General features: G+C 38.3%; 1 protein-coding gene across 5 annotated transcripts in view; it reads right to left on the bottom strand.

The window, feature by feature from the left end:
- The window catches only part of LOC134354873 (inaD-like protein), a 332,069-nt gene that overhangs the window by 168,679 nt on the left and 138,268 nt on the right, over positions 1 to 25,122 (bottom strand). For all 5 annotated transcript variants that reach the window (XM_063064296.1, XM_063064298.1, XM_063064297.1 and 2 more), the window contains exons 24-29: positions 23,220 to 23,339; positions 19,053 to 19,124; positions 18,453 to 18,630; positions 16,079 to 16,189; positions 10,894 to 10,950; positions 10,619 to 10,769 (exon numbers count right to left, since the gene is read on the bottom strand). In XM_063064296.1, the coding sequence (XP_062920366.1) occupies positions 10,619 to 10,769; positions 10,894 to 10,950; positions 16,079 to 16,189; positions 18,453 to 18,630; positions 19,053 to 19,124; positions 23,220 to 23,339 (689 nt within the window). The remainder of the gene's footprint in view (positions 1 to 10,618; positions 10,770 to 10,893; positions 10,951 to 16,078; positions 16,190 to 18,452; positions 18,631 to 19,052; positions 19,125 to 23,219; positions 23,340 to 25,122) is intronic.

The following is a 25,122-nucleotide window of genomic DNA, read 5'->3' as shown; positions in this document are numbered from 1 at the left end:
CCAAAATCTGCCTCCCAATCTGCTCCTCTGTATCTCTGCTGCTACCAGGGGGCCTATAGAATACCCCCAGTAGAGTAACTGCTCCCTTCCTGTTCCTGACTTCCACCCATATTGACTCAAAAGAGGATCCTGCTACATTACCCACCCTTTCTGTAGCTGTAATAGTATCCCTGACCAGTAATGCCACCCCTCCTCCCCTTTTTCCGCCCTCTCTATCCCTTTTAAAGCACTGAAATCCAGGAATATTGAGAATCCATTCCTGCCCTGGTGCCAGCCAAGTCTCTGTAATGGCCACTGCATCATAATTCCATGTATGTATCCAAGCTCTCAGTTCATCACCTTTGTTCCTGATGCTTCTTGCATTGAGGTACACACATTTCAGCCCTTCTACCTTACTGTCTTTACTCCATTTATTCTGCTTCTCTTTCCTCAAAGTCTCTCTGTATGTTAGATCTGGCTTTACTCCATGCACTTCTTTCACTGTTCTATCGCTCTGGGTCCCATCCCCCTCGCAAATTAGTTTAAACCCTCCCGAACCATGCTAGCAAACCTACCTGCAAGGATATTGCTCCCCCTCGAGTTCAGGTGCAACCCATCCAATCTGTAGAGGTCCCACCTTCCCCAGAAGAGATCCCAATGATCTAAAAATCTAAAACCCTGCTCCCTGCACCAACTCCTCAGCCACGCATTCAACTGCCATCTCCTCCAATTCTTACCATCTCTGTCACGTAGCACTGGCAGCAATCCTGAGAACGTCACCCTTGAGGTCCTGTTCTTCGCCTTCTGCCTAATTCCCGAAACTCACACTTCAGGACCTCATCCCTCTTCCTGCCTATGTCGTTGGTCCCAACATGTATCATGACTTCTGGTTGCTTTCCCTCTCGTACCAGGATGTCATGCACCCGGTCAGAGACATCCCGGACCCTGGCACCCAGGAGGCAACAAACCATGCGGGTGTCCTTCTCACGTCCACAAAATCTCCTGTCTGCTCCCCTGACTATAGAGTCTCCAATGACGACAGCTCTCCTCTTCTCCGTCCCACCCTTCTGCACCACAGGGTCAGACTCAGTGCCAGAGGCCCTGCCACCGTGGCTCACACCTGGTCGGTCGTCCCCACCAACAGTATCCAGGATGATAACTTATTATTCAGGGGAATGGCTACAGGGGTGCTCTGCATTACCTGTCTACTCACCTTTGCTTTCCTCCCTCTGACTGTCACCCAACGACCTGCTTCCGACAGCCTAGGTGTGACTACCTCCCTGTAGCTCTCATCTATGACTGCCTCATTCTCCCTTATGAGTCGAAGGTCATCCAGCTGCTGCTCCAGATTCCTTACATGGTCTTCCAGATCGCCCAGCCGTATGCACTTCTGGCAGATATGACTCTGTAGGAGAGGGGCGTTCCCCCAAGACTGCCACATCTCACATGAGAGGCACATCACCGTCGCAGGAGACATTGTAAAAACTAACTGCGAGCTAGCTTGTCCTCCGCCTCTTCTCGTCAAAGCCTCAAAGCTCCACTCCTTCACTGGCCCACTCACGCTCTGGCCACTTTCCACTGGCTGCTTCGCTTGAGCTATTGCTCTATTTATCTGTTTGAGCTTTTCAAAATGTTTGGTCACCTGACCTCGACTGCCCAATCAGCTGAGGGTTCTGTGGACAGTGCTAAATGTGTACAGATTTTCAGTCCTGTTTGAAGACAAGAATGCCAAAGTTCTGCCATTTCCTCACCATTTCCTCACTTCTTCATTCAGCGCATCTCCCCCAGTGTTACACTCACTGTATCCGCCAACCAACTGAAAACACTGTATCTAAGCCTTAGAAACAAGGGTTTGCCCACTGCACCAAACTCTCGCTGTTCCATCAGGCAGCTTGAATAGACATCCAACCAATTGTTCGTTGTTGTCTCTGGAGTGAATTTCACTTTCATTAACCGCACAATATGGTTTCCCAACATTTATAAATAGGCTAAATACCGACATCATAAAAAATTCAATACTATTTTATTAGGATGACTCTACAAAATACAACCATATATTTCTTTCTGACAGCACTTCGTCCTCTTCCCAGTTGATAACTTAAGTATATGTCAATGTGAAAAAAAACTTTTTCAATGATTCAGTTTGTCAGAATACTTCCCACTTAAGGTTCAGAGGGCAGGCGTTCAATGAAGAATTGAATAATCAACAGATTTTATTAATAACACAGTGTTCCATGCTCAAATGCACTAACATCCTGACAGCATTCAAGCTTAGGTTGATTAATTTGACACACAATATATAGAAACATGTATTTATACAGCAGCACATCTATCCTAAGGTTCTTCACCATCACGTAATTATGAAAGTTTGGTTTAGATACTTGGGGAAAACAATTAATAACTTGAAGAGGGTCTTACAAGGTAGAGGAACTAAGAGGCTTAAGATAGAATCTCATAGCTAACGGCCTTGTTGGTTAAACAGAAAGCTACAACATGGAGTATTTGTATTTGAGGAAAAGCAAGGCGGCACAAATGGAAAAAATGCTGATTCTAATCAGCGTTTTTGCTGGTGGGGGAGGGGGAATCATTGCTTTGCCGCTGCTTACGTGGGAGGGGGGAACTGGGGGAGGCTTTGGGGTTCTAATGACTCTAATGATTCATTCATTCTTTGGAATACTCCTCTGTTTTTGTGGATGGTTGCAAAGAAAAAGAATTTCAGGATGAATATTGTATACATTTCTCTGACATTAAATGTACCTTTGAACTTTTGAAACCTTTGAACTGTAGGATGGATGAGATAGGAATGGATAAGACTGTGAAAAGAATTGGGAAAAAAAAAGAATCTTTAAATTGAGGGAAGTATCTGAGACAAGTTGATCACCATACACGGGGTTGGATGAGGGGTAGAATGAGTGATCAGGGCTTATTGTGAGATCACAAGTAACAGAGTTTGGGTCACCTCAAGCTCTTAAAGGATTGAATGAGGGAATAGTCAAGCCTGGTGGTAACAAAGACTAGGACGGATATAGGCTTTAGCCATGCATGATCTGAATTAGGAGTTTAGTTTGTTCCTCTCACACAGGAGTTTTAGACTGTTATTATTACAGGCAGATTTAGTTCTCCAGGGAAGGGCCAACAATAGTCTGGAGAAGTGGAAGTGAAAAATATGTAGTCTAAGTGGTTGTATGGATCAGCTCGTCACAGATTTGAAAGCAAAGTTAGGAACTGTCTGGTTCAATTTCTGATGGTTGCTTAGGACAGAGATTGAGTTGGTGGTAAGAGAATGAAAATCAAATAAAAATTGTAGATGCTTTAAATATGAAATAGAAACAGAAATTTCTGGAAAAATATCAGTGAGTCAGGCAGCGTCTGTGAAAACCACTGAAGTCAGAACTAGTGAAGTTCTAATGAACAGTCACAGACTCAACACGTTTACTCGGGAAAATCCCACCTATTGGTATTTCAACCATACTTACACTCATACAGTTGACAGTATTTCAGATTATGGTGATAGATTAGCTTTATTTGTACATTGAATCATATAGTGAAATGCATTGTTTGTGTCAAATCAAATCAGTAAGAATTGTGCTAGACAGCCTGCAGGTGTCGCCGGGTTTCTGGTGCCAACAAAGCTTGCTCAAAACTAACCCTAATGGTACATATTTGGAATGTGGGAAGAAACTGGAGCCCCTGGAGCCAGCTCACGTAGTCATGGGGTAAATTTACAAATTGCTTACAGGCAGCACCGGGAATTGAACCCTGATTAGCTATCGCTGGCGCTGTAGAGTGATGGGCTAACCACTATGCTATCATGTTGCCCTACCAGCTACCATGCGACCCTGCAATTTGAATCTACTTGTAACACCTGTGTAGCGCTGGTCTTATCTCTGTGACTTGTCGCCGCACTCTTTCTGAGAAAAATCAAATTACATAGTACTACACTAGGTCCTCGTAGGCCATCAGAAGCTCTAGTTATCAGAAGGAGATAGTGAATAGAAAACACACACTTCTAAACGCAAGTTTTGTTTATAAAAAAAAACGAGATATACAAAATACTTACATGAGGAGTAAAACAATTCAAAATTCCAACATTCTGATTAGGTTCCAAATCTCAGATATCAAACAAAAACCAAATTCCTTTTAAATTAGAATCAGAGATTTATTAGAATAACCTTTGTTACTCCAATTTCTCTAATTAGATCTAGAGTTATTCCCTATTTAAAGGTTTACAGACTAACCTTCCCTTTTTATTTACCCCTAGTTAGTTAGAAAACTTATTGAATTCCTATTCTTAAATATGATGGTTAATTTCCATTTCAATTCCAGTCAGTATGTCTACAAATTCAAATTCAAAAATTATATTTATATGTTTATGTTTATATATATACAAATACAGCTTAACTCCTTTTATGACAAATTCTCCAACATCACAATTTTTAAACAAAGTAAATCTCGTTTAGTAACTTATCAAAATCTTTGCAAAAATAATCAGTTCTTGAAGAAAATCAAATTCAGATCCTTTGAATGAAAATAAACTTATGCATCAACATATATTAAATTCCGAGCTTTAAACATTAAACATTTCATTCCCACGCTTGTTCTTCGATCTTGGGTGGCTCACCATCTTGTTTCTTGTTTCATTGGATGAAATAGTTAATCATTCACAGAAAGTCAGTTCACAAACTTGTACCAAAAAAAAAACTTGACCAATTCCCCTGGTATGATTTAACAGAACTAATTCCAGGTTACCTGGTAGAGATCTTGGACACTCATTTCTGCCGATATTATCTCGTTACAGCTGCTGCTTGTTATAGCTGTTGCTTCAATAGATCTTTTATCACCATCATCTCTCCTCCACAGGTCTCACCCTGAGGTTTTCAATTAAGTAGGGTACAGATACTCACCACTAATTCCACTTTTAACAGTATTTGTTCTAATAGTTTGCTGTGTATCTCTCGCTTTGCCACGCAGTGTCAGCCAGCTTTTTCCCCAAGTTCTTTTCAACCCCGGCTAGGTTGCCTGGGCGAGGACGTATGATGTTGAAAGACCCGAAACACCCGACGACCCCAGGTTACACCACTGATGATGTGGCCCAGCGCAACCGCAGGATGCATCTCAGAATCAAATAAACCTCGTTTTTATCCCAAGTGGAGCTTTCTAACATTACATCTTGGGGTTTAATTAACCTGGATTACCCCTCCCCCCTTGAATTTATGCAAGTCCCTTTGCATACAGCTACAGGTTGCACTGTAATGGGCTTGGGGTGTTCAACATATGTGAAATCTGGAAGAGACTCTACAATGGCTGAACTCAGAACTTGGAAAAAGGACTGAACTATTGTCACTATAGGATTTCTTAGCTCAGGATATGTTTGAGTTCTAGGTTTTTCCTCTGTACATGGAAGACTTTCTGAGATCAGACTCGTCTGAGTGAGAATTTTCATTTGTCATATCTTTTCTAGTCAACACTTCATCATGTGTCTCTTTTTCTTGTTGAATCTCATTTGGGATTGACAAAATTTCCAGACTACTGCCATCAGGTGGGATACACTAATTATGCATTTCCTCAGTTGTTGTTTCTTCCACTGGGTTTTCTTCAGGACTGACAGATAAGATACTTTCTACAGTAGATTCCTCTATATCAGGTAAGTTACTTACATTTCTTTGGGATTCCAGCACTGACATGGTTGTAATTGGCTGATTTGGGCTTGGGGTTAGAGCCCACAATTCTTCTGTGTAACTATTCACAAGTTTCTCGACTCTTAGAAGGCTCAACTACAATGTCAAGTCTTGGTCTGAGGTCATAAACTTCATCCTTGTCCTCTTCAGAGTCAATTGGATTTTCTTCCTCTTCAACCGACTGTTCATTCTTAGTTCTCCTGTGAGTTGAGTACTTGTGAACAAGGACAGGAGAACGTTGTTCATTGTCTTCAGAAGGAAGAAATCCACAAGGAAGCAATAGATCCCTATGTTATGTTCGTAAGGGTCCAGACTAGTTCTCAAGACGCACCTTGTAGACAGGCAGTTCACCAGCTTGGCTCACCACTACAAAGACTGTTTCTTGCCATTTATCAGCAAGTTTATTTTTACCTCGTAGGCACAGATTCCTTACTAGCACTCAGTCTCCTTCTTTCAACTCTGAAGCTGTCACATGTTTGTCATATCTGGTCTTGTTTTGGTCTGCCATTTTCTGTGAGTTCCCCATAACTATCTTGAAGTTTTCCTCAAGATGAGATTTCAAATTCTGTACATACTGAGAGTGTGATCTACCATATTTGTTTTTCAAGGGTAGTCTGAAAGCTAAGTCAACTAGAAGTCTGAGTTGTCATCCAAACATCAATTCATATGGACTAAAGCCAATCTTAGTTCCTAGTACAATTCTTTCTTTTTAAATCTTTTTATTGAATAAGTATACAAAAAGGTAAACCATATAAACATTAATACAATGTTAAAATATAATAGAATTCCAGAAGGTATCAATACCAAAAAAAATACTACAAACAATGTAATTTAAACATAAAAAACCAAGATAACATAATAGTATACTAAATTTTATATATATATCAATGGAAAAAAAAGAAAAAAAAAAAACCCCAAAAAAAAACCCACCGTGCAACTAACTAAAAGCAAAGCAAAGCAATGGGCTAACTTAAAACCAAACAGAGTTAAACTTAAAATCACGTCCTCAATCCCGACCTCCTTTAAAAACAGTGAAAAAAAACAAGAAGGGTATGTATTACATTAAATGAAAGTATCGAATAAAAGGTCCCCAAATCTGTTCAAATTTAAATGAAGAATCATAAAGGTTGCTTCTAATTTTCTCCAGATTCAAACATAAAATCGTCTGAGAGAACCAAAAAAAGGTATTTGGAGCATTAAGCTCTTTCCAATGTTGTAAAATACACCTTTTCGCCATTAAAGTAAGAAATGCGATCATTCTACAGGCTGAAGGGGAAAGATTACTAGAAATTTTAGGAAGTCCAAAGATAGCAGTAATAGGGTGAGGAGAGATATCTATATTTAATACCTTAGAAATAATATTAAAAATATCTCTCCAAAAAGTTTCCAAAGTAGGACAAGACCAAAACATATGAGTTAAAGAGGCTATCTGCCCCGAACATCTATCACAAAAAGGATTAATATGCGAGTAAAAACGCGCTAACTTATCTTTGGACATATGTGCTCTATGAACCACTTTAAATTGAATTAGGGAATGTTCCTAGTACAATTATAAGCATGGACCAGGGGTTTCACAGATTCTCGCCAGCGAGTTTTATATTTCATCTCCAGGGTTCCCAACAAACTTAAGAGGGTCCTGTTAAACCTCTTGACAGGGCTTCCTCTGGAATGATATGGTGTATTTCTGACTTAATGAATTCCAGTTCTCACTTCTTGACATTTTAAATTCACACAATTCTATAATCAAGTGGGATTCGAAGTCAGGCTTTTTCTTGCTGTGTAGGCACTCAGGATAACCATAATCCAAGATGAAACGCTCCAGTAGGCACTTCGCAACCGTCTTGGCTTTTTGGTTAGGTGTAGGAATAGCCAAAGCATATTTAGTGAAATGATAAGATATTACTAACACATCTCTTGTGTTACTTTAATCGGGTTCTAATGTAAGAAGGTCCATACAGACCAGTTGCAGGGGTTGAGTATTCACAATATTCACTAACAGAGCAGCTTTCTCAGGCAAGGTCTTTCTTCTTACACATCGACTGCATGTTTTAATCTTGTGTTCCACATCAGCAGCCATCATGGGCCAACCGAATCGGCTTCTGACTAAATCCAGGGTACGATCAATAAGCATGTGACCAAAGTCATTGTGAAGACTCTTAAGTACCTCAGATTGAAACTTTTCAGGTAAAACAACTTTCCTGGCATGTTGTTTTATCTCCTGTTAATCTCTTCCTGTAGTAGGGAATTCCATCTTTTAGTTCTAGAGGATCCCATTCTCTGAGAGGGTAGGGTAGTCTGGGGATTGCGTTCCGCACCGAAGGGGATGGGTTTTTTCCAGTTTCCATCTGCTTGATGACTTCCCTTATGCATGGATCAGTTAACTGGGAGTCTGTAATCTTAGCATCAGAGATGAGAAATAACTGGTAATCCCCCACACTCATCTTCTTGTGTGTAACTGTCAGGTATAGCACTTGAGTGCATCATTAAGGATCGAACATATGCAATGGCGACATCTGCGGCAGGTTCTGTTTGCTGGACAAGAAAACTCTCACAGACAGCTTGCACAACACCAGCAGCACTAATGTCACCTGCATCACCTGAGTTCACCAGACGACTTTCAGTAAACTTCAAGATGCATTCCCACACTTCCTGGGACTTTGTTTCACCAAGCAACATCTTGAAACTTTTGGGATACGCTTTGCCAACATCAATCCCTGTTTGTCCCGCAACACGAACTGCTTCTAGTTTAAAATGAGGCTTAAGAGTATCCTGACATGACTCCCACTCACTCTGTCTCTTCTCAAGCTGTCTTCACTTTTCTGCTACTAATACCAGATTTGGTTCATAAGAGCAACAGCTGGCTACGTGCCCATCTTCGCCACCTTTAAAACAGTACCAAGGTTTTGGTTTTACACTTGGCTGTTTGTTAGTGGTTGTGGACTCTAGTTTATCTTTTACGTCAGTCTTTCCTTTTGGTGGTGTATCACCTGCTGTCTTAGAGCTCGCTTTTACCTTCTGCTGTTTTGTAGTTTGTAGAGTAGCTAGTTGTCTTTGAAGTTCAGCGATCCATTTAGTCAGCTGAGAAGTAACTGGAATTAGCTGTGCTAAATCATTTTCTTTACAGGTACCTGTGGTCTGAGACTGTATAACGGCACGTTGTTTGACTGTCCCTAAATGCTGCTTCATGCATGCAGCTCTGGAAGCATGCTTGTCTTCCTCGGAGTGTAGAAAGTGTCAATAATTCAGTAAATGATGGCAGGTTTTGTTTTTTCTGTTCCAGTTGCAGCTCTAATATTGAGGAGTAGTCTGAACATCCTCTACAAATCTGTTAGTATGGTACCAGAAATGTCTGCTCTGAATTGAAGAGTCGTGATCTTGTTACGCACATCTTCAGAAGTTTCAACAGTGACTGTTTCCCTACTCTCGATATCTCTGATCTGGGTTAATACCTCCCTCAGTATTTCATCATAAGCTTTCCCACTTTGCTAAGGTTTTCAACTCACCTATGTAAACTTGAGTGGTGTCTTTTCCAACTTTCTGAGTGTAAACACTGGCTAAAGTAGCTACATGGTAGGAAACATTTTGGTCACCACTTGCCCTTTGAGCGTACGGTAGCAAGGGCTAGAGATCTTGCACGGCAGAACCAATATTTTACTCTACAATGAGGGACTTAGGAAATTCTGCACTGGGGTCAGTTAGAGGAATAACTCTGGCAACTGAACATATTCTTTTAGAAAGTCCAATATTTCCTCATCTTTTTCTGTTTGTGTTATGCATTGACTGAAATAGCATTTAGGATTTTGACACCCTTTTCCTCTATGACTTCAATTTTTTTCACTGTAGATCTTAACTGAACAACTGAGGTTGAACAATAAGATTCTTTTAGTGTTTTGTTATCTAATCAGTGTGCTATGGTTATCTAATACACTGCATCCTGGTTGGCTGGGCAAGTTCTATCTAACATCTGCGTAGCGCTGGTCTTATCTCGTGTGACTGGTCACTGCAGGCTTTATGAGAAAAATCAAATTATGTAGTACTACAATAGGTGCTAGTAGGCCACCAGAAGCCCTAGGTATTGGAAGTCAATAGAAAACACACACTTCTAAACTCAAGTTTTGTTTATAAAAAAAAAACAAGATATACAAAATGTTTACATGAGTCAGAACAAGTCAAAATTCCAACATTCTGATTAGGTTCCAAATCTCAATATCAAACAAAAACCAAATTCCTTTCTAATTAGAATCAGTGAATTTCATTAGAATAACCTTTGTTACTCCAATTTCCGAACTAATTAGATCTAGTGTTATTCTTATTGAATTCCTATTCTTAAGTATTATGGTTAACTTCAGTTTCAGTTCCAGTCAGTATATCTACAAATTCAAATTCAAAGATTATATATACACAGCTTAACTCCTTTCATGACAATTCTCCAACATCACAACTCTTAAACAAAGTAAATCGCGTTCAATAACTTATCAAAGTCTTTGCAAAAATCATCAGTTCTTGCATAAAATCAAATTCAGGTTTTTCAAATGAATACAAACTTATACATAGTTGTAGCTTCAATAGATCTTTTATCACTATCATCTCTCCTCCATGGGTCTCACCCCGAGGTTTCCAAGTAGGATAGAGATACTCACTACTAATTCCATTCCTAACAGTTTTAGATCTTTGGTTTCTAATAGTTTGCTGCGTTTCTCTCGCTTTCCTGCACTGCATGAGCCATGCCTCGTTCTCTCATAGCTTTTCGTTTCAAGTTATTTTTTTTAATTCAGTAAACCTCGTTTTTATCTCTCCACAAGTGGAGCTTTCTAACATTACATCTCTGGGTTTAATTATCATGGGTTACATACTCAAAGGCAAGTTTGAAGACTTATTAATGTGGGATTTATCTGCAATGCCCACACCTCATAATGACATCAAAAACTGAGGCTGATTTCACTATATCTTATTGAACTTACGGTCACTCTCATTTTCTTTCTTTGGAATCTTGCCATTATCTGGAAATTCCACTGACTTCTCCAATTCTGATAATTTCACACTTGCAGGTTCTCTGTAAGGTGGAGGCAATCGCATGGGTGGTGGTGGACCAGCTCTATTTGGGGCCAAAGCCTGAAAGGGGACCAAGAGATATCATAATTTAAAAAGGGCAAATTACTTTATAACTGTATTGCACCTGCAGAGCAATTGTTGCCACCTTAGTTATAACCAAAATTATCTTTAAGAAGTTACTTACTGTTTTTATTTCTTTTTCTTGTTTTTGCTCAGTTTTGCTTTGATATACAGAATATGGCTGTTGAACAGAATTATGATACAAGTTCATTTTTATAATGGCAGCTAGCATTTTACCACATGAAAAATACTTCCTACTGCAAAACTGTAGCAATTTACAACAGAGATAGCGTGTTTTGTTTCTTTCCAATCATCCTCTTCTAATGATGTGTCAAAGATTAGAAAAGATTCAATGAAAAAACACACAGAATATTAAATATAGTCTATTACAAGTACAGGGGGTTTCTAAGCAAGGGTACAAAAAAGCTTGTTTTAAATTTATTTAGGAATACAAACCCAATGAGCCCGCACTGACAAATATACCTATATAACCAATTATTTTACAAATATCAGCCATAAGCATCTGCAAGGGAATGTGGCAAAACAGTAAAGGCATGTTGAAATAAAAATTCAAATTTCTGGAGAGAAAAATGGATTTAATGTTTTAGGTTAATGACTCTCTCCGAAGTGGAATAGAAAGAAAGGAAGTGTGTTCTGAATTGTAGAGTTGGAGAGGGGTGAAAGCAAAAAAAAAAGCCTGTGATACCAGCAAATCTTATCACAGTGCCTAATCCCGAATAGCATTTAATTTTAGTGCATCTCCTGAGTCTGTGGTACAACTGAAATTTGCATTTGTGCCCTGCAACTGAGCCTTTTTCTGTTATGCTTGAATGTACCTGAGTACCCAACGGTGATAATGAAACTCCATGACTATAATTAATGAAATTTGGCTTTAACTGGAGGGTTTTGTTCAGATAAGAAGATAATGGAAACTAATTTTTTAAACTTTCATTTGCATTGCTTAGTTTGCATATTCCTCATAAAAGAGGTAAGAATCTTAAACAAGTACAGGATACAGAAAGCAAAATAGAAGAACATCTTGACATCCTTTAAGAGTTGTCAAGATGCCACAAGCCTCCATTATGGCCTGTGCTCATATTAAGACATCATATTATTATTAGAAGACTGTTTTTCACATGGATGAAGCAGAGTGAAAATAAAGAGCTTAACGTCCAGTTGAGGCCCTACTGAAAGATCAGCCTCACCCCTTTCTTCATCTTGAAAATTCCATTTCTTTGTTTTCACTCCTCTGGTTCCAATTGATATGACTTCTGTTTTCCAAGAGAGATGATTAATTCCTTATGTCCCTTGCTTCTCTGCCTTCCTTCTCCTCCTTTACTTTCCTCATTAAACCTCCCAGATACTGCTTTCCTCTACTTGCCAGCTTGTTACTGGGTAATCATGAAATACAGAAGTTTTGTTTTCACAGTATCAGCTTAGATTTTGTTCTACAAGATATTCAATTTTAAGTTAGGGAAACACTTGTGAATATGGTCCGCATCACTGCAACTTCCATTGCATATTAAAAGCCAAGTTATTATTTTATGCACATACCTAAATGACAGGCAGTAACTAAACTTAATTATTCATATTACACACAGAAGCGTGCTGCATTACTGACACTTTATGGATCATGGATCAGAATATAATTATCTCCAGAAATACACTATAATTAATGACCAAATGAGCACATTAACTCCCTAGACTAAGTCAAATTAGTTTTTGACCATTTTTAAAAGTGACTGCTTTAAACTGATCAGAATTTAAAGAAGTGATGAATCAGGGAGGGATGGTGAACTTTATACATATAATACAGAATAATTACTTATTTCATTGTTCAAGTAGAATCAAGTAGACATTTTCTTCTTGCTACACAATCTTAAGTTGCTGCCAGAGTATATATTAAAATGCAATGCAATTTATGAACTTGTAGGTCATACTGTTCTCAACTTTCACAAGGATTCAGTCTTTAGCTCGAGCCAAGGTGATTGATAGTTCATCACTCAGAGCAGATATATATGCAAAATAATATAAAATCAGCTTTTTTTAGAATTGTAATAAAATCTAATTATATTGAAACAAATGTGTTGACATTTTCAAAGAATGTCTTGCAGTTTTTCAACTTCTTAAAAATCAGCACAGAAAAAGAGTTCAAATTTTCAGAAAACATATTGAAATTTTTTTTTAAAATACAGACTCAATTTAAATCTGTGATTGGAACAAAAATCTGGATAAATGAGTCATTTTCAGGTTGGTAATCTAAAACTAGTAAGGTACTATTGGGACCTATACGTTTACAACCCTAATGATTTTGATGAAAGAAGTTCATATCCAGATTTTCTGCTGATGCAAACATATGTGGGATAGCAAAACTCTTAAAAAGAAGGAAAGAGTCTGCAAGGGGATACAGATAGGTTAGGCGATGGGTGAAAAACAACAAATGGAAGGTATGAGACTATCTATTTAGTAGGAAGAGGAGGAAAGCAGACTTTGTTTAAAAGGAAAGAAACTGCAGAATGTTGCCGTAAGCAACAAGTAATCAAGGCAGCAAATGAAATATTGATGAAATTGTTGATACAGTTTAAAGTAGTCCACAGGGCCTATATGTCCAAAGATAAACTATCTCGTTACTACTCTTACATTAACCCAATATGTGATAGATGTCATTGCGTGATTCCTTCTTTAACTCACATGTTTTGGTCATGTCCTTTGTTGGCAAAATATTGGAAAGATATTTTTCTCATTATTTCAACCATTTTGAATATGGACTTATTACCTCACCCAATTACTGCTATCTTTGGATTACAAATGATAGATTCAAATTATCTAACCTCTTCAGCACGTAGGATGATTGCATTTCTTACTCTAATGGCTAGACGACCTATTTTGCTGAATTGGAAAGAGATTAACCCTCCTACTGTATTCCATTGGTTTTCACAAACTATGGTATGTTTGAATTTGGAAAAAATTAGAAGTGCGGTTTATGACCCTTCCATTAGATTTGAAAAAACTTGGAGGCCATTCATTCAGCATTTTCATTTGATGTAAGTTGACCATTTCCAAACTTGTTTTATCTCTCGGTACTGCTGGTTGAGAGGAGTGGAGTCGTCGACACTAAGGCTTTCTTCTTTCCCATTTTTAAGTTGTTAGTACTGCCCAAGTCTTTAGTTTAGTTGACTAATTCTGTTTAGTTTAGTTTTCTTTGGGGATAGTGCTTTTTTTCTTTTTCATGTTTTTTTTCAGTTTTTTTTTGCTTTGTATTATTCATTCCTATTCTACACGATTGGGAGTCTTGTCAATTTATACTATTCGGTCTTATAATGATTTATTTTAACTGTAACAATGTATCTCCTACTATTTGTAATATTGTTATGTTATGTTTTCATTCTATGAAATTAATAAAAAGATTGAAAAAGAAAGAAAGAAATATTGATTAATACTACAATGGAGGTGGGAGTAAAAAATTACAGAAGGTCAGCTACAATTACATCTAGAGCTGGTGAGACCTCACATGACTCACTAATGGTGTTACTGCAAGTTAGGTAGTATCTGTGGAAATAGAAACAAAATTAATATTTCAGGTCAAAGAAACTTCATCAACTCAAAAGTGTCTTTCACCTGAAACATTAACTGTTTTTGTCTTTCCACAGATGCTGCCTGGCCTGTGGAGTGCTTTCAGTGTGTTCTGTTTTTTTTTAAATCAGGCTTCCAGCTTCTGCAGTGTTTTAAATTAATGTACCGCCTACAGTTTTGAATTTAAGGAACAACAGACTCGCGTTGGAGGTTCTGTTCATCAATGCTTAGGATAAAGAGTCTGTCACCATAGTAACCATGGTCTTATCCAAACAAGGGGATGCTTTAGGCATGAACCAGCAGAAGCAAAGGTAAAAGCCTGTAAGGGATATGATGACCATGCACGGAAGGTAATGGCAGAAACAACTCTCTGAATCTGTATAAAATGGCATCTTTTGTACAAAAGGAGAAAGTAAATGGTTTGTAGTTAAAAGGGGATGCAGCCAGCTCCCACCTGCAGGTGACAGATTCTTCTCGGTTTGATCTTAGTATGAACTTAAAAAACTGATTCTTTTGCTCCACAACAGTCTCCATAGCTGCATCATTAATTTACAGATATTGAGTGGAGTTCAAACAGAAGCTCTTCAGCACCCAAAATACTTTAATCAGGCAAATTAACGTAGTATTGTAGGGTTTCTGATTGAACCTCTAATAATGGAAGAGGCAAAGAGGCCACAGGCAAGAATAGGATTGGATTTAGATGACGAAAATTAATTTTTTCAGATTGCATTTAAATAATGGAAATTCGTATTTTGGCAGCTGAGGGGGAAGAAATTAAAATTCAGAGAAAGGAAGAATTCTGTAAGTGTAATAACAGTATAAAGGCTGAGAGGGACATAATGTACAGAAATAAATGTCCCTTAAAATTAAATGAATTGCAAAGAAACAATAAACCAGTTTGGACTGTTCTTTGGTTAAGCTGAAGTAAAACAGGTTTGACATTGAAACTGGATGTCAAAATGCTTTATAAATTATTATTAATAATCTTACTGCATCATTTCCTAACCTTATAAATATGCAAACTCTGTAACCCAGCGTACCCCAATATTAGGGAGGGGTTATGTCGTATCCATGTGTCTGTTTCACAATTTTCCATAATGCAAAACCTTTTGTCTCCCCATTGAATCCCTTACTATAAGTAGAGATGTACTCTTACAGGGATTTTTCTCTCAACTGTACTGATTCCTTGGCTATGTGATCTGCAAGGGTATGTGAATGTGAAAGGGAATTCTGATTGCGCTGTAGGTAGAAGCGAAACAGTTGTTGTTTTAATTAACTAGAAAAGGATGCTACACTGATTGATAAATACCATTGTACAAATTTCAATAAATGAAATTGCCTTGTCAGTTTCCAAAGCAAATCTTTTCAGAGACCTCTCACAGTTAGCCAGCAGACTGTGATCATTGAACAAAAATCAGTAAAAGAGACTGTCAAATTTGACACCGTAAACCAATCCCCTCTGATTATTGTCCTTGGTAAACTATATCAGTTTTTAGTACGCTTTTTCAATTTGCTTTTTTCTTTTACATAAATTCCCCTTGGGAATTTTTATTCCATATTTCAATATTTTGGTTGTGCTTTGTGAATGCTGTAAGGGTGAGGTTCCATTATCTCAACTGCTGTAATATGGAAGTACACTGTAATCTTTAAAGCCCATCAGATAAATTCACATGCTGATACAGTACACTGTTAAAGATTGCATTGTAATCTTATTTTATTTTCTAGTGTTTACTCACTCGTGGAGTAGGTGATAAACTTTGAACCACAAAAACAACTGGATTTCCAGCATTTTTTATGACATTTACGGCTTCATCATGTGTGGCATTTTGCAGGTCAATACCAGAAACCTGTAAGATAATATTCAATTAAGATTAGAATTAGCTTCCTTAATGCACGTTATATTGAAGCAACATTAGGGGGTCCTCGCACGATCACTCCATTAGCAATGGAGATGTTGTCGTCAAACAATAGTGGAGCATTTTCTCTACTTCAGCAACACATGCAAAAGGATGCTCTGAAGCAGATGTTTCTAATCCCTGGGGGTTAGAGTGGGGGAGGTAGTGCAGATTGGATAGTAGAGAGGTTTTAAAGGAACTATACACATGGGGTTATGCATGGGTCACTGAAAGTTCATGTGCAGGTACAAGTGATTATGAATTCAAAAGGAATGTCGACATTGATAACAGGAAAAATTGAATACAAGGATACACAAGTTTTACTGCATTAAAGAGAAATTTGGTCGACCATACTTTGAGTAATGTGCACAATTTTGGTCTTGGAACCTAACTAAGTATGCATGAACTTGCCATAGAGAGAGTGCATAAAGAATAAGCAGACTGAATACAGGGATAGCAGGTTTGCTGCAAGAGCAGAACTTGACTAGAGTATGCCTGTATTCTCTGGACTTTAGAAGACTGGGAAGAAATCTTATTGAAAGTGTATAAGGTGATGAGAGGCATTGATCGTGTGGATAGTCAGAGGCTTTTTCCCAGGGCTGAGATGACTAGCATGAGATGGCACAGTTTTAAAGTGCTTGGAAGCAGGTACAGAGGAGATGTCAGGGGTAAGTTTTTTTACACAGAGAGTGGTGAGTACGTGGAATGGGCTGCCGGTGATGGTGGAGGAGGCAGATACAATAGGGTCTTTTAAGAGACTCCTGGACGTGTTAATGAGGCTCAGAAAAATAGAGGGCTATGGGTAACCTTAGGCAATTTCTAAGGTAAAGACATGTTCGGCACAGCTTCATGGGTCAAAGGGTTTGTATTGTGCTGTAGGTTTTCTATGTTTCTATGAAACTACAAAAATTCTTTTAAAGCTTAACAGGCTACGAATAGAGAGGAATTTTCTCCTGGTTAGCATGTATAGAAAAATGTATAGGAAAAAAACCATTAAACAAAAAAGGACAGGCTCCTTTGTACTAAGCTGAAGAGAAGTTTTGGAGGAGGTAATGAGTGAGATTGAGTAGGTTGGCTTACTATTCATAGAGTGGTAGCTCTGTGGAACAAGCTTCCAGCAGAAGTGGTTGAGGCAGGTTTGATGTTGTCGTTTAAAGTTAAATTGGATAGATATATGGACAGGAAAGGAATGGAGGGTTATGGGCTGAGTGCAGGTCAGTGGGACTAGGTGAGAGTAAGAGTTCGGCACAGACTAGAAGGGGCAAGGTGGCCTGTTTCCGTGCTGTAATTTTTATATGGTTATATGGTTACTATTCATTGGAGTTTAGAAGACTGAGAGGTCTTAATTTATTGAAACATAAATTTCTGGGGGTGATGGGGGAGGTTGATGAGGTTAAAAATACCCCCCATGGGCTATTACTCTCAGTTCCCCATTATTATAAAAAGCTTTCTCTCATGGGGGATTCTAAAATTAGAAAACTTCATTTTAGAATAGAGTTGGTTACTTAAGACAGAGGTAAAGTGATTTTCTTCATTAAAGATGGAAAACAGATTATGTACAGTATGTCCTTTTCCTGCACTAATTCTTAATGTTCTACATACTAAAGAAATGAAACTATGATACATGGGTTCAATGGACCATTCTGAAATCTCACTGGGGAACAAAGAAAGCAGTTCTTCTTGACCGTGTGTCTTTATGCTCCTCTACCTCCTCCCCAATGGCAGTACAACAAAGAGGGCATGTCCTTGATCAGGGATTCCCAACCCGGACTCCACAGACACCTTGCTTAATGCTACTGGTCCATGGCATAAAAAGGGTTGGGAACCACTGTCCTAGCTGGGGAAGGTCTTTAATGAGGAAAGCATGAAAGAGATCTGGATTCCATATTACACTTTACAATATATTTGCCAATTAAACATCATAACTACATAATTTTCCATTGTATTTTTAATCTTTAATAATCAGTTTTTTGAAAAAAAATGTAAAATCAGTAAATTCAGGATGGTGTTTAGAGAACAAAACAAATAGTTGTTTGAAGATTCTTCATATCAATTTGGTTGAAAACTTTAGTGCTTATGTTTGTCTTTTATCCCAAGAAAATATTCAATGTACCAAGATATTCTCAAACATCAACTATAGCAGAAGTTGCTTAGGCTCTTATTAAGTAAGAACAGACTGATTGATAAAATGGTAATGTAATTCAAAATAATTTACCTCAATAATTTTGTCCCCAGTTTTCAAAGCATTTGATCTTCCAGCTGGACTCTCCTCTAAGACATGTTTAATAAAAATTCCTTTCAGTTCCTCACCATTTTTCAGTTTTTTTATTACTGTGTTACCACCAACAATACTGATACCAAGTGATTCACCTGGTACTCGCCAAAGCTCAACTCTGTGAAGAAGATAAGAAATGAAGAGAAAAAATCATTCTTTGTATTTTTGTTATCAAATTCAAATGTATCATTATAATTAGTAGTTATATCGCAAGATCAAAACTCACGTTTTCTGATTTTAACCCATAAAAACAGAAAATCATCCAAAACCGGTAAGTTTTCTATGAAACTTCTCACAGTACTAAAGGAAACGTCAACTTTATTACATTTCAATCAAAAAAAATGCAAACATAATAATAGTCATTTATCATAAGAGCTTCTTTGAAAGTCTAGGCATATCTTGTATGATAAAGAATTTCTTTTTCAATAGTTCAATGTAACTTTTTTGATGATGTGCCTCTACAAACATAAATAAACTTGAAGGGAATAGAATAGGAAACAAGGTAGGAAACAATAATTAAACTGTTTGATGCTATTGTACCTTCGCGGTGCCTCCCAATGACTCAAAATTGGGGTTTCTTCCCCTTCACCTTCTTCTCTTTCTGGCAGTTCACTGATAATAAAAGAATAACACTGTGTTAAAATCAAAGTTTACATTTAATTTTATACAACAAAAATGAAAAAAAATACAAATACAGATTTTTAATTTTAAAATCTAACAAATTAAGAAGTATTTAATATGTGCACTATTATTAATCACCAGAACTATTATTCAATCAGCAATGGTTATATATATAATCATTGGCCTCAAAGGAAAGGATTTAATTTGACAAGGAGTTCCTTCTATCAGATTCAGGTTAGATTCAGTTTAAATTATTGTCATTATACATCAATGTGCAGTGAAATTCCTTGCACCTTATTATGCATCATGGGGTTGAAGACTGAACTCTAATCATATAACACCCTAACATACACACAGTGGCCACTTTATGCAAATATTCAGTCTAATCAGCCAATCATGTGGCAGCAACTCACTGCATAAAAGATGCAGATGTGGTTAAGAGGTTCAGTTGTTGCTCAGACCAACTAAGAATGGGGAAGAAATGTAATCTAAGGGACTTTGACCATGGAATGATTGTTGGTGTCAGACGTTGTTGTTTGTGTGACTCAATAACTGCTGATTTCTTGGGATTTTCACACACAAGTCTCTAGAGTTTACAGAGAATGGTGCAAAAAAAAAACGAAAAATAAAATCCAGCGAGCAACAGTTCCATGAATGAAAATACTTGTTAATGAGAGGTCCAGGCTGCTTCAAGTTAACAGGAAGGCAGAAATAACTCAAATAACCATGTGTTACAACAATGGTGTGCAGGAAAGAATATCTGAATTTACAACATGTTGAACCTTGAAGTGGATGGACTACAGCAGCAGAAGACCACACCAGGTTCCACTTCCATACATCATAAAGTGACCACTGAATAACTTGCCCTCTAATTTTTTTTTTGCAATTGCGTGGATCAACCATTGCTCTGAGCGGGATATTTTTACATGGCACTTTAATAAAACATTATATAAAAGAAAATACATTTTTTCTTTTGGCACAGCAACAAAAGCTATCTGTGCAGGAGTAATTCCGTTACTGTGTGGTCGCATACCAGCGCAGCTTAGAGGGAACAGTGCCACTGAATGTACAGGTTTCCCCCGCCATCAGAAGGTAGAGCGTTCCTGTGAAATGGTTCGTAAGCTGGAACGTCGTAAAGTGAAGAAACAATTGCCATTTATTTATATGGGAAAATTTTGTGAGCGTTCGCAGACCCAAAAATAACCTACCAAATCATGCCAAATAACACATAAAACCTAAAATAACAGTAACATATAGTAAAAGCAGGAATGATATGATAAATACACAGCTTATATAAAGTAGAAATACTTTTCCACAATCATTGCCTGAACTGTTCTCTGTAGTGAAAATGTTACGCAAGCGCTCTCCACAGAAACATGGCGCAAGTGCTCTCCAGTAACCTTTAAGCTATGAAGCCGCCAAATCATACCAAATAACACGTAAAAATACACAGCCGATCTAAAGTAGAAATAATGTATGTACAGTGTAGTATCACTTACCGGAATTGGGAAAGCGCGGAGCACACTGATGGTGGTGTGTTAGACTGAGTCATCGGTGTTTGGGTGGTGCAGTGGCCCCCACCTTCCGGACAGCAAACCGATACCGATCCGCGAAGCATGCAGGGGTAGCCCGGAGGCACGCAGCACATCTTTAAGAAAAAAAGCCGAAATAAACAAGCTAATTAATTAGGTGCCGCCCAGCACGCAAATGTCGGCCCAGATCACAGATGATTGTGGATTGCATTGCCTCTGATCTGGGCCGACAATTACGTGCTAGGTGGTACCTAATTAATTAGTTTGTTTATTTTGGCTTTTTTCTTAAAGATGTGCTGGGTGCTTCCCGGCTACTGCTGCATTCTCCATGAATCGGTATCTGTCCGCGGCCTGGGTGCTGAGGTGGTGGGACACTGGGGTGTCATCTCATCGTCTGTTTCCATTACAGCAGGCAGCTCATCTACTCCTATGACTGCCCGCCTCGATGTCGAAGGTCGAGGTTCGTCGTCTGCTGTGGCTGATGTGGAAGGCTTGCTTGACTGCTGAGTCTCGCGCATTTTTCTATCATACAGTTCTTTGTAAGCACTCAAACCTTCCTGCAAATATCCCCTAAACCGACGTACCCTCTCAAAATTAAAGTTGTACTTTATCATTACTCATTCGGTTTCGATTGTTATCCTTTCCTCTTCCAATTGCATCAGCTCTTCATCTGTCAGTTCTTGGTCGTGGGTTGCCAAAATCCTCCTGTCTTCTCCTATCATTTTGGATCTCCCCCTCCCCCTCCCACTTTCAAATCTCTTACTAGCTCTTCCTTCAGTTAGTCCTGACAAAGGGTCCCGGCCTGAAACGTCGACTGTACCTCTTCCTAAAGATGCTGCCTGACCTGCTGCTTTCACCAGCAACTTTGATGTGTGTTGCTTGAATTTCCAGCATCTGCAGAATTCCTCGTGTTTGCATTTTTAAATTCACTACTGCGAAGCCTCTTTCAGTGATGCCTACGCTGAAGAAGTTTAAATCTTCTCTTCGATGGGAGTTCAGTGAAACCATCTCTCACTGCTCCCCATCTGTAATTTCTTTGGCTCTTCAACTTTTCGACCACATTTTGACTCAGACTCGCTATCACGGCCATGTATCCTTTCTTGGTCATCCCTCCCCCTCCTGTCTTCTTCTATCATTTTGGATCTCCCCCTCCCCTACTCAAATCTCTTACTAGCTCTTCCTTCAGTTAGTCCTGACGAAGGGTCCCGGCCTGAAACGTCGACTGTACCTCTTCCTGAAGATGCTGCTTGACCTGCTGCGTTCACCAGCAACTTTGATGTGTGTTGCTTCAACATCATCTTCGTCAGCTTCCACAAGCCAAACCACTTAGTCCTTACTTCATTCACCACGATCAAAACGCTTAATTATGTCTAGTTTTACGCTAAGTGTAACACTCTTACCAGCTCTTTCAGGCTTTTCCGATACCTTAGAACTCATCTTGCAAATGGCTACTCACAGACATGTGTTTAAGCAATGCCGGCAAGAATGCAGTTCCGACTCCGGGGGAGAGTGGCTGCTCGGGACGCGCACTGCCTTTTATCACACACTGATTTTTTCCACGCGTGCTGCTTTTTTTCGTAACAGTGAGAACACCTTCTGTTAGCGAAAACAGGGTACTAATGTAGGTCTTTCGTAACAGTGAGGTTTCGTAAAGCGAACATTCGAAAAGTGGGGGACACCTGTATACGGTATATATTTATTGTCAAGGTGATCCAGAGCTGAATGTACTGAATGTACTGGTAGACTGTAGTCCTTTTTTGAAACTGAATGCAGATTGCAGAGAGTCTAGATTGTTTGGAAGGTTAACACTGTTGTGGGCCATTGTCAATCTCTTTAAGCACTTTATTATGGTCAATGGTAGCACAGCTGGTTGGAATTATTGTGATAGGACACTTTAATTTTCTTGGGGATATGAAGGAGATGGATGTTTCCTTGAAGCAAATGGGAAGAGTACACTACTGCCTAAGTGAGAGGTTAAAGATGTTGAAGATGACTTCAGAACTCAACCAGGACCTTTCTAAGCCACCTGCTTTCTAAGAATTTACTTTTGTAAAGTTAGATCTGACTTCTGCCACTAAGATGTAGTAGAAAATGGCAGCAAGTTGATACACCTTGGTGGTCCTTTTCAATGAGAAACAATTAAAAAAAAACACTGTCATTGTCATTCAGGACCTTAACTAATTTCAGAGCATATAAGACTCCCTAAACCTTTTCTAAAATTACATTATAAAAATTGGAATAAATACATAAGCTTAAATAATGACATAATAACTGGATAACCCAGTACAGCTTTGCTCTCTAAAGTCTACATCTGTCCTTAACTTGGTCAAACATTTCTATAAATATACATTTAGAAGCTACTGGTGAACCTTCCAACCATTGTCAAATTGTAAATACTGACAGCGCTTTGTTTGTTTGAAAATATTTACGTATCTCAATAGCAAAACTCACCCCCCCCCCCCCCCGGAAAACTGCTTACAATTTTTAGTTTGGAAATCCATCCAAAAGTATTAAAAAGTGAACTAAAAATACATAGAAGAAGCAATGTAAATACCTTGCAGCAGCTTTCATCCCCACTTGTGTTGTCAATTTTGCAGCACTGCTAGAATTGGTTTGCTTTGAAGCAAAAAATCTTTTATAGTGATCCACATCCTTTGCTGGTATATAAGTAATCCTGAATTCCCCACAACCAAAAAAAGAAATGTAATTTAAAAGTCAATTTCAATTAAGAGAAAGAAACAACATTCTCTTGGCCAGTTATACTGGTTTCCACAAATTCCACTAACTAAAGAGCTCAGAGTTAGTTACAAAATAGATACTTCATACAGAGCTGTCACAATGAATCTCCAGTTTCAGGTGGAGTTGATGGGCCGAGGTTTAAAGTAGCACCCAGAAATCATGGAGGAGAATTAAATTAGCATTTTTCCCCTTGAGTATTAACTCATTGAAAAGGTATACAGAAGTGGACTGCACTGTAAGAACCCACGGCATTCCCTTTGACCAATATCAAGTCTCAAAACTAAGCAGGACTCATTTGAGGAAAGTCAAAGCTCTGAGAGTGAGTTAGAGTTTATAAATCACAGTGTAAAGTCAGTGTTTATAGCAAGGAACAGGAAAAATATTGTCATGCAAGAGTAGACTAGTCCTTTTGGGTATTCACAAGCACTAAGGAATACATGATTATCACATTTCAACATCATCCATGAATAATTCTTTTTATCCTTATGGATTTTTAACATGCATTATTTCAGCACAATTGCATGCAACCAAGCACTATAGAATTAGTAATTTAAAGACCAATATTCATTATTACTTGAAGAGAAAGACAATTGATAAGTGAATGAACTTTTCTATAACAATATGATGTCGTATTAACATAAAATTTTAACGGAGAAACTTATCAGGATACTTAGCAGGAATGAATTTCAACAAAAATTGATACTAAGCCAAAAAGAATAATTGTAGAGTCTGTCAAGGTTAGAGAAAGGGGTATAGTAAGTGAGAGTGAAAAACATACAAAATCTATTTGAGGCTTGAGTTAGTTGACAATGTTAACTGTCATCTTGCCTGAAGTGAAACGTAACAACAATCAGATAAAGTGAAAGAACTTTCCCTTTGGACAAGGCAATCTCATGGCTTGAATAACGAAATAACCAGTCACTATTTGGATGATGGCCTCAGGAAACAAGTTTCATTATTGACAAGAATTCCATTTTAAAGGAAATTTGTTTCTTCAACAGCATTTGTCCTTGGCTGTAACATTAAATTAACAGTAGTTCACATTGAAACTGCCCAGTCTCCAAGTGTGAAATATTTGCAAGTAGTCTACCCATGCCTAGTCTGATGTGGAGGACTTATCATGTTGGCACTGTGCACCTCAAAGTCGAACAGCACAATGTGGATGATGACAGGACCTTGCCCTAAAACACTCTTGACTCTGACAGTCAGCAAAAACTGCAATTGGCAGTTAAGTTTTTTCTAAAACAATTAAAAAAATTAAAACCACATAACTAAACATTACAATACAGAAAAATAGGTTAATAAAACAAATTGACCTTCATACTTCCATCAAAATTTTTGTCCCACCATCCTCAATGTAAACAGTACCGTTCTTGATCTTATGTCAGGTGTATTTTTGTAAAGGATCACACAGAGGAAAAAAAAAGGGTATCCAAGCAAACTGAAGCCCTCCACAAGAAACCCATAAGTAATCCTATGGTGGAATGAATAGGCCAAATTAGCCTTCAAGTAACTACAACACCAGATTTCCATGGCTCAGAGAACATATGTGGAAGTCCAGAACTCAGTTCAAGTTCATTGGCAGTGCACTAGTGGTTCCAACAGATGCAGCTGAAACAGTCCAAAAAATCACAAATAACACTACATCTTTTTCAACACTTCAGAAAAAAATCCTGAACACAGAAAGAATAATGCATGATGGTCTTCCATTAGCAAGA

This window comes from Mobula hypostoma, chromosome 12 (genome assembly GCF_963921235.1).
Source record: "Mobula hypostoma chromosome 12, sMobHyp1.1, whole genome shotgun sequence".
Lineage (NCBI taxonomy): Eukaryota > Metazoa > Chordata > Chondrichthyes > Myliobatiformes > Myliobatidae > Mobula > Mobula hypostoma.
Note: the sequence above shows the minus strand (reverse complement) of the source record. Positions and strands in the feature narration are given on the sequence as shown.